At 32.1% G+C, this 11,364-nt stretch overlaps 1 protein-coding gene across 1 annotated transcript in view; it reads left to right on the forward strand.

The window, feature by feature from the left end:
• LOC105620161 overlaps positions 1 to 10,063 on the forward strand; it is an 81,231-nt gene extending 71,168 nt beyond the window's left edge. Inside the window, 4 exon segments of the mRNA XM_012201666.1 lie at positions 1,306 to 1,584; positions 3,929 to 4,233; positions 6,985 to 7,295; positions 9,867 to 10,063. Of these exon segments, the coding sequence (XP_012057056.1) occupies positions 1,306 to 1,584; positions 3,929 to 4,233; positions 6,985 to 7,295; positions 9,867 to 10,063 (1,092 nt within the window).
• The last annotated feature ends 1,301 nt before the right edge of the window (positions 10,064 to 11,364 follow it).

Below are 11,364 nucleotides of genomic sequence, written 5' to 3' on the forward strand. Positions count from 1 at the left end.
ATATATATATATATATATATATATATATATATATATATATATATATATATATACACATTAATTCTGCATATAAAACTATATTGTCAACTATGCAATTTTAATCACTATTTTTCTTTAAGTGCAATTAGTACTTTTTCGACCTACTAAAAACATTTCTCAAATACAAAACTGTGAATTATCGATTCATTGCTTCAGTAAAAATATCAAACTCACTGACATTGTCATCGATGTGAATGACTATTTATACCCATATCTCCACGAGAATCTTTCATCATATTATAGGTATTATTTTGAGTCTAGCCAGTTTCCATTGAAAATTTGTATATTGAACTCTTTAGAGTCTTTTTGTTGTTGTAAAATTAAATCTTGATTATACATATCTCGCAATAATGTTTGTCAAAACATAATATGATATTTGAAAAAAAAGTTTAGGATTTGTAAAGTAAATATTGCAAAGTAAAGATATTACTACTCAATAAACTGAGTAAAAAATTCTGATGAATCATTCAAAAAATCAATTCTGTTAGAAATAGAAGTGATTTTCGGGATTGGTAAAGCAAATGATTTGTTTTCTTCCTATTTATTGTAAGCGATGTGAAAATAGATTATCTTATATTATACATTTTCATTCTAATGTTTACAAAAGCTGTGCGAGATTAAATTTTCCGATTTGAAAATTTCTGCATCGAGAGATGTCATACGACTCTACAGTATTTTTATTGACTCTACAGTATTATTATAGTCATACAATCTGTCACATTAAATCTATCACAGTAAAAGCATTCTCATATCACGTACGATAAATAATAGCAAGTCATTTGCTTTATTTAATATTAGAAAGATCCAACCAGTTAGCTTCTGATATTACATTCATCAAGCAATGTTTCAATTTAATAAATACTATTTGTCTTACAAATCATTGAATTTTTTCCAGAATTCTTTATATGTATATTACGTCAAACTTTTGAAATATTAATGATGGGTATATTTTAACTATTCAACTAGCTGCTATTTTGATAAAACATTATTTTGAATAATCTTCAAACTTATTGCTCTCACAAATCGCGAAACTGATTCACGATGAATTAAGTGCTTAGATGCAGAGATAGACTGATTTTCCATAAATTTATTTCTCTTTTCGGAAACAGAATCTAAACATTTTTTTATGATTACATTGCAAGCAAGTGCGATTTTTTTTTGAGGAATGAATTTATTCATCGATGAAGTTGATAAAATTTTCTCTTGATTTCAAAACTAGCTTAGAAATCGCTTCGTTCTGAACTGTAGTTTGCTATATCTTGACAGGTCAATGTTGATGTAATGGAGTTCCCGCCATTGCCGCCCTCGCCCGTCGAGGAAGCTGATGAAGAAAGTTGCTCGGATGTCGGCCAAAACGCCGTGATGACGCCACTGAAATCCAAGGGTCACAGTAGCCGAACTGTAGAGTACAGGCCAAGGGTACCACCCCATCGTGTTCCATCGATCATCGACGCGAAAGATAAGGCTTCTTTGAATACCAGATCCATGGATGCCGGTTTTACCAAGGGGAGACGTACACCGACCACCAATAATTCCAGGCGAGAAGTGAGTTAGTTTGTTTGAAGTATTCACTCGAGGAAACATACAATTTTCGTCTCTTGACGAGGATTAATTAAATAAAGTTGCATTTTTCCCATTTCAGATTGCTTGCAAATTTTTATGTAACTGTTTATATGGTAAAATAATAATAATGTATAATAATATTATGATAAATATTATAAATAATATATATATATAGTAGATAAATATAATTTAGAGGAGTTTTCCCCCTTTCTCATCTTGACTTTGATATGTTGATGTTGTCAAGGTCATGACCTTATGTGACCTTGAGAAAGTTTTAATCGTCAGACATTACTCGTTAAAAAGTTATAAATAAAAGAAATTTAAGAAATAACGTATATGATATCTCTTTTTATAAAATGAAATTTATAAAATGGAAATGTTCTGCTTTAAAATGTATTTTACAACTTTCCACGTAAAGCACTCCCACCCCACCTCCCCTCCTGCTTGGGAGCACACAACTTTCACCTGAAGCGATTCCCCCACTTATCCCCCCCCCCCCTTACTTTGGAGACACGACTTTCATCTGAAAAAATATAGGTGATAGTCGTGTGCCCTCAAGCAGAAGGAGAGGTGGGAGGAGTCCCTTTAAGTGAAAATCGTGCATCTCCAAGCAGACAGGGAAGTGGAATAGGAGTCAAATTTTTATTTTATATAGCAGAAATGGATGTTATTTCTTAAACTTCTTTTATTTATAACTTTTTAACGAGTGACGTCCGACGGTTAAAACTTTCTCAAGGTCATTCTCAGAGTCATGACCTTGACAACATATGTCAAGGTCAAGGCCATTGGCGGGGGGGGGGCTCTCCTAAATTATATATTTATTTACCATATAATATGAAATACTCATTTATATCATGTACTATATAATAGAAAATTAATATTACCATAATAAATTTTACACAAATGAGATTAGAACGCAATTAAACTTATAATTTTGGTATTTATACATATGTCGAATATTTCGACTCGCTTTGAAGTCATCATTAGCATTGCTTTTCCGAAGATTTAATACATTCCTTCCTCTATGTAGGGAGAAATGTAAAAATTTGCAAAAATTTTGTAGTAAAAATAATACGTAAGAAATTCTAAAATCGATATATACATTGCATCAAAATTTTTAGGGTATATTTAATTCAACAATTCAAAATTGAGAGTGATTTGTCATATGAGGAGAAAGAGCGTATTAACAAAGAATAGAGAAATCGTATTTATAAGAAATTTTGAAATAAAGTCACACAGATCATTTTAATTAAAATCAATTAATAAAACATGTTAGTCATGATCAGATAAAAGTAAGATTGTCGATAATTTAACGATATTCGGATAACTGATTTTCTTTAAAGGAGTGTTGCATGTTCTAAAAGTGTTTGCCCCTTATAACAAAAGTACATGTCCTTTTTATCTAAAAAAAACATTTTTAGCTATTAAAATCGAAGAAGAACATTTCCATGGGTTCCTTGTTAGTACTATATTATTGCAATATTTGCTATCTTATTGCAATATAATGTTGCAATGTTGCTGCAATACTTTGGATTTAATGATTTAGAGTTATAATACACAAAATATTTAAGAGAGGGACACTTCATGTAATACTGATTCTACAATGAGTTGGAAGTTTTAGTCTTAATTGGTGAAGTTGGCCTTAATTAACTATTGGTCAACTTTCGATAAAACTTGGGATTATCGATTATCGACTTCATTGTAGAATTAGTAAAAATCGAATTTTTTTGCACAATTTAATATTTTAATTAAGAATGGTCTCTTGAGTTGGAGAATGAAATTCGAAGACTTAATTACAAATTTTATTGTCGACAAGTCAAGCAAGTAAAGCCGAGCGCGCGAACGTTGTAAATATGTCGTAGAATGAATAAATTACATTAATTGGTCAAAAAGATGACTATATTATTACAACTTAAGTAAGTAACATAACATAAATATACTAAAATGACTAACTATTGATGTCAAAACGACTGCTTGCTGTTTATCCGGGTATATTCTATAAAATACTTCGCCGAAATATTTTCTTATTAAATAAAACATCGTCCATTTTTTTTCTTATCTATCTTTGAATATAATTAACTCTATTAATAGTATTTCTTTGATTAAATTAATTTAAAATTAATAATTTATTAATTTTAAATTTACTTGGCATCGACCGATGTGAGAGGTACGTGCTGTGCAATTGAATTGTGTGCAAGTGCACACATATTACATTTAAGTTTATTATATATGAGATTTTTTAAATTTTGAGATTGTAGTGTTATTAATTATATTTCTTGGGATATGTTTCTTGTTCTTATTAATTAAATGTCCTTTTGTCCTTCAGGTACCTGTGGAACGAAGAACTCTGCCCACCGATTTACCAGGACCATCTCGTCGACGACCGTTTACGAAAAGGCATTCACCATCAGCGGAGGCATGCTCTTCCGGGAGCAGCAACAACGGTAGTGGTTTGCATACCGGTGGCAGCGTCGTTACCAGCACTGGTTCCGGTATGCAGACATCATGTTCCTTACCGGAGACTCCAGTGTTCGCCAGAGGTAGCGATATCCCTAGAACACCACAACATGCTGGCAATCCTACGCAGTCAAGGCGGCAACCTGGCTGGTATGCACCTACCACAGCTACCGGGTAAGCATCAATATTCCTTATTTGTTTTGCACTTGAAAAATATCAGAATAAATATTGGTTATATTCAGTAGAGAAAACTGATCAGTAAACACTGAGTGATTCTTTAAAATTATTAGTTCTTACATGTAAATTCGGCAAAGAACCAATCATACTAAAGGAAAGATCCAATTATTGAAGAATTATTGAGTATTCACTGAAAATTTTTATATATGTATGTATATGTATGTGTATGTATATATATGTATTCTCTAAATGTTTTTAAGTGGAATCTCTTAAAGATTGAAAATTTTGTCACTCTTTAAAAAAAAAATCAAATTTAATTTCCTCTCTTTTCATTGTAACTATTACTTCTTATATAAAGCAGCTAATACAAGACATAGATAATTTTTAATAAATTTTTTGTCACTAAAAGCCAATCCGTAAATGAAATGCTCTATCACATTATTTTAAAAAGTATCGAAAATGGCATTTTCGATACTTTTAAATTTTTCAATTTTCCAAAAAACGTAACTTGATCAACAATTTCATTTATGGATTTATTTTCAACGATAAAAAATCTGTAAGAATCACTCTATTTCGTTCGTGGTCTAAAAAAAATTTTAATTTGTCGAATAATGTTATTATAGACGTTTCCCGGCAAGGACACAGTGTAATATAGTGAATTATTTCATCCTGTTTTAATGTTGGCGTACAACAAGAATGTAATGATTCATTATGTTACATTAGGTGCATCTGAAAGGCACATTCCGTTAAATCTAAAAATATAGATCAAACAGGAGCAAGAGCTTTTGAGTGCTTAGAGAACGGTTGTAGTACTAAATGAACTCACTGTGTAAAATTAAGGTCAGTCAATTATAGGATGACCATACATCCGACTTTTCCGGATACTCTTTTTTCAAACATCAAATTTTCAACATGTCCAGATGCATTCATTTTGGGATGTAGGAACAGTCCTCTCCGATTCTATCATTTTCCTATACCATATTATGATAAAAAAATAATGATACTATTTAATTGGCTTATTGTTAAATATCATCATATCAAATAGAACGTACAGAAGGTGACACGTATGGCTTTAGGTCTAGGATGATTTAAAGATCCGGGTTCGATTCTGTACTTCATATACGTATCTGGAGATCATCTACATCTGCCAGACTTTTGTATATTACACTAGATTGCTAATTTTATCCCTTTAACTGTATTGTCTAAAATTTGCCAAAAATATATGCATATTCAAAATAAGACCCACGCATTTCATATCACAGAGAGAAATATACGACAGCTTGGATCAATCTCCAATTGGAGATGTATATAACATTTTGAATCAATTACGGAAAGGTTGATCACATGACCCGTTGGCATCTCTTTTCTGTACGTGTGATCAAGTAATGATCTTATTTTGCATCTAATTCGTGCAGACAGTACTTTTAAGTAAAGAAATGTGAAGCGTTATCATTCTAGTGTAATACATAGAAATTTATAGCTGCCTCTGTTCTAATTTTGAGCATATAACCTGCATAATTTTTTTACAAAGTAAATGTTTTAGTAAGCTGATAACGTTAGTTACCAACTGAGTTAAAAAATGGATAAAGAAATTTGTAATTTCTTTCTTTTTTCAACTTTGGATACAAATACACCAGAGGCAGATATATTGTGATTATATTAACATTTTTAATATCATAAAAAAGGAATTTTTATTTTGTAAAATTAATACGAAAAAATTATCATGAGGTCTTCACGTTGCTTGCACTTTTTGCACTCAGCATCTTCGCTTTCTCCTTTTCAACGCGCAAATATACAATATATCTATCTCACTTTAAGTGCAAAAATATTTGGATATTTCAAACAAAAACCTTAACTTTATCGATAATACAGGCGGCCTCTCCTTAAAACACAAATAAGGCACATATCATGAACATTTTATAAAGCATGATACAATTAGACAAATGATTTTAACGGATGCACAGTGAATTGAAAATGTAGCAGGAGGATCTGTCGGATGTATATCAATTGCTCACATTACTAATTGACTAATTTAAAATAATACAATCTCATTGGTGAAGCAGTGAAAAATTACTAAGAATAGAGCGGCGTGTGCAATTGAACTGTGTGTAAGTGCGTTCCCAATCAAGTTTTGAACTTATTGTAGAAATTCCCATTCGTTTACGCTGTAAATGAGCTCAATTCCTGGTTGGTTGAAATCTCAGACAGGATCTCCACTATTATGTACAATGGGTCACCTTACCGGGGCACAGGATACTATTAGACGATCGGTTCCCATGGAAATAGTACTGCAACCAATAAGTGATAATCTTATTTAAGATCTTTTTTATTCTTGCAATAAATTTTGTGAACGGATATACATGATGCAATAAATTGAAGTGAAACGAACATATTTGTGTCACTTCAACTTATTGCACTGTGTGCACCAGTTCAAAGAATGCAGGAATAAAAAATATTTCTGGTGTCCTACTTTTGTACTATTTTTCAATTTGCCAATGTCTTAATTTATCTAGATTAAATCTGGTCTTAGTCCATCATAAGGCATTTTCCTTGTTGAAAAATGCTTTATAGTTGACTAATTTTTGAAATTTTTATAGAATTCTTTTATTACAAAAAGCGATTAAAAAATAAGGGTAAGATTCTTAGTCCATTTGTTAAAATTGATTTGGACTCTTTCTTTCTTTTTTAAGTATGCTTTATACATAATAAGTTAGTCATTTTTTACTGATCTTGTTGCTTCACTTTCAGCTATCGACGAAACAATCCTGGTCTGGAGCAGGCCATAATCGGCACTGAACTTCTCCGACTGGCAGGGGGCCCGAATCGCGGATGGTATCCCACCAGAAAAGCAAATCAGCCACGGCCGGCGTCAATCGAACATCTCGAACGGCTGAACAACGCCTATGATGCACGATTACCGGGCACCGGGGACCAAAGGAAGCCGCTGACTCTGCCTACAAACATCACACCCAACAAATACTTCGGCCAAAGTAAGCACAGCTCCGCCTCCAGCACTCGTGAGGCGCTACGGAGGGTCACTAGCTTGCTCATCAAGAAAGGTAAGCGTCGGGGATTTGCACTGTTAGAAAAAGAAAATACTACGCCTAAACGTTCAGCGTAGTTAGAAAACACGACGTCATCAGTAACTTTGAGATATCATGAACCCCGTTTGTGTTCAAGATAGATTTCACGGTTCTGGTATCAGTTTTGTCGGCAGTACTATTATGAATTTAACATATGATCAAATATACTTTCGATAATGCACATTAAAAAAGACATGTAGACATGACTATTTGACTTGATATTTGATCATTTTTTGACATATTAAAGATATTTGTAATAATATTGCTGATGAACCGTAAACTGTTAGTCGGAACACAAATGTGAACATGATTTTCAAATATTGCTGTGATAGAGATTTTGTAAGCGATAAACAATAATTTTTCTTGAATTGTAATCAGAATGTCATATGTTTGTATTTATAGAAACTTCCCAGACAATACAAAGTCCAAAATTGAGATGTCTTTAAGACATCTTTTAGTCACAAAAGATGTCTTATGTCCCAATTTTAGATACTTTGTATTGTTTAGTTTTATTCATGATTTTTTAAATTTTTTTTAATTTCAAAAAAATATTAAATTCAATTTCTTTTAAACTATGTATTGCTTTTTTATTATTACATAACAAATTCTTAAAAAATCAATACGTGTTTTGTGATGTTATTCAAACAATATTACTAAGAATTATAAAAGAAAAAATTTTGGAATAACTCAAATTTTTTTTATACAATAAATTACAAAAGTCAACCGATATATTTGTGGTTTATACATTTTTAAATATTTTATTCTAAGATAGAGAAAATTAATAATAGCAAATACAGTATAGCACATATAATAATACAAAATGGCTTATAATTATTTAATTACTCTTTCCATGCATTATTTAATTTAAAAAGCAATAGCCTTAATTAATCTTTATAATTGTCATTATCGCTTTAAAAAAATCACTCGCGTCGTGTTTCCTAAAAATTTCACTATTTGAAATTCGTAAGCTTTGATAAGTAATCTGCAAAAGAGTTTTCTAACTAGTATCGTGTGACCTTTCGTGGCATTTGAGTGCTACTGATTTTATTCTCTTATTCTTGTCTTGGAATGCTTGTTTTTATGTAATTTACTATTATTATATAACTATTAGAAAGTTAATTTATATTTATGCATATTCTTAATGAAAACATTTCTCATACTTTTAAAAATTTATAAGTGTCCGTGAAAAATATAAATTACTCAGCAAACACAGAAATATAATTATAATATAACCTTGGAATAATACATGATATATTATAACAGAATGTTTTATCATAGTGATATTATTGTAATATAATTTTGTTTTATATATATAATAAGATCTTATATCTTGCATTATTTTATTATTTGCTTGTTATATAATAATAAAGTACAATAACATAATCAAGATGATACATTTGTATAACATGTTATGTTGCAGCTAGATAAGTGTTATATAACAGGTTATATAACAGAGATGCAAAAGAATTTGTGGATTGCCATGAAACATTCATAATGCTGACGTTTTGTGCTGATCTTGCTCACTTTATCAAGGAGGAAGAGCGCACTTCGTCAGCGTGATCCTGAACTGTTCCTCCCAGAGGACTCCCTATAAACTTTGTTAAAGAAAGGATGTTTGGAGGATTGGGAGAAGGAGAAGAGTAGTCATTCATATTCTACTTACTTTATAGCCCATGCTTCTGTTCAAGTTAAGTCTGGATTTCTAAAGCCTCTCTGTATTTTCTTGAAAAATATAATGCCGTTATAGCTGTAGTAATTATTTTATCAAATAGTATTTGATGTCCTGACTCAATGCTGCCAATGCTACAATAATTGTGTAACATATTTCAATATGACATCCTGTTGATGTTTCTTCATGTACATTGATCGTTCTCCCGATTTCGCCAATGTATACTTTCCCGCAAGAGCAAGAGCATATTTTATATTTCTACAAAACTGAGTGAAGGTTTTCGATCTTTAGGATTTCTCTAAGATTTGTTTGATCTTCCTTGGAGGCTCAAAAATAGTTCGGATATTGTGTTTGTTCAAAATCCTGTCGATTCTGTTTGTTGTTCCTTTACATATAGGACAGGCCTCGACAAGATTTGCATTTTTCGACCAATTTTCGATTTGGTTCCGCTTTCCGCTATTCCCCTCTTGTCTCGCGCGCAATTCAAATGCCTGACATTTAGGAGCGTATGATGCTCGTAGATATAAAATCCACCCACTTTGAGTGTTCACGCTGTAAACTTCATTCTATTTTTTATTTTCGTTCATTAACTAAGATAGAATGAAGCAACGCGTAAGATTGAGCATTTATGCGTTGCTTCATTCTATCTTAGTTATATAATGAGCACGGAGCGAGGGGAATAGCGAAAGGCGGAGCCAAGTCGAAAATCGACCGAGAAGTGCAAATCTTGCCGAGTCCTGATATAAGAGAAAGACTTCTCTTGTTTGACTCATCCTGTAATTGTTGTATGTCCAAATTCCCCTGTTGCCCTGTTAATAACATTCCAAAAGAAGAAATAATTAGTGAAATAGAATCAACTCTCTATAATTTCCTTCCAGAAGCAGATGACATACGAACAAATGTAGCTAATATCCTTCGCAAGGCCAAGCGTTCATCACAGAAAAGAGCGACTGGCACTGCAGGAACTAAAGAAAGACCCAGACCCATCATCGTATTTCCAATAAAGGCGACAGTGATCATGAATACATTAGATTACAGGATGAAGATAAAGGCACTCCTTTCGAATGAAACGTAAGAATAGGCTGGATAAAGATTCAACAAACAAGATCATTCATCAGTATTTTTAATAAAAAAAAGCAAGCTCACCAGTAAAACTAAAGCAACATTGAAACCCAAGAATTCCCTTTCCCTAAGATTACGTACTACCGAAAATACATAAACCTGTCCCTCTCAGAGTAGCTATCAGTGCCATAAAATCCTACATATGACTTGTCACTTCTTCTAGCTTATAAATTACAATCTCTAGTAGGAAGGACCGCATTGTATAAACCCGATAAACTTTGTACGAAAAATCCAAAAGAATTCGTCTTCACCCTAAATGTTGATGAACTTTGATATAGATTTTTTATGAAGGTGTAAATCAAAGAAACTCTGAATATAATTAAGGTCTCACATAAAGTTCCTAACAACATTATCCCTTTAATTGAGCATTGCCTAACAATCATATACTTCTCCTGTAACTGTGAATTCTATGAACAGACTTCTGAGACGGTTATGGGCTCTCTTATCTCTCATGTAATCACAAACATTTTTATGAAGCACTTCATGATGAAGAAGTTATTCACAAAACATCCAACAAATCAAAGGTTTCGTTATGTAAACGATACATTCATAATCTATAGACATGATATAGTGAACTTAATAAATTCTTAAACTTCCTCGATCAACATCCCATAGTACACAGTACCATAGAAGAGAATGGACGGCTCTCTTTCCTGAATGTTCTTGTCACAAAATAAGTCTGATAACCCTGAGTCAAATATATACAGGAAGCTAACACATAATGATAGATATCTACAGCTGAATCACACCATCATCCAGCACAAAATCAGGCAGCAATAATACACTCACTTGTGTATAGAGATTAAATATCTCTGACAAAGAATATACCTGCAGATAGAACTCATTTGAAACAAACTTTACAACGGATAATAAGAAGGATATTAGGACAATCAGTAAATATAAGATCAGGGCAAGGAATTTGGGCATACAATAACCACAAGATGAGTTAAACAACAGATTTCTATATAAGCCTCCCATATAGTATTGTATATGGGAGGGTATGTAAAAGGAACATATCGGATTGGTAAGATTTTGAACAAACACAATATCCGAATCATTCAAATCCTCAAGGAAAATCGGTCAAATCTTGAGAAATCCTAAAGATCGAAGGCCTCCACTTTGCAAATAAAATATCTTGATTTTGCGGAAAAGTATACATCGGTGAAATCGGGAGAACGGTCAATGTATACATAAAGAAATATCAACGGAAATAGATTGAAATGTTACACAGTCAGCATTGATAAAATACAGTAA

This window comes from Atta cephalotes, assembly GCF_000143395.1.
Source record: "Atta cephalotes unplaced genomic scaffold scaffold00024, whole genome shotgun sequence".
NCBI classification, from domain to species: domain Eukaryota; kingdom Metazoa; phylum Arthropoda; class Insecta; order Hymenoptera; family Formicidae; genus Atta; species Atta cephalotes.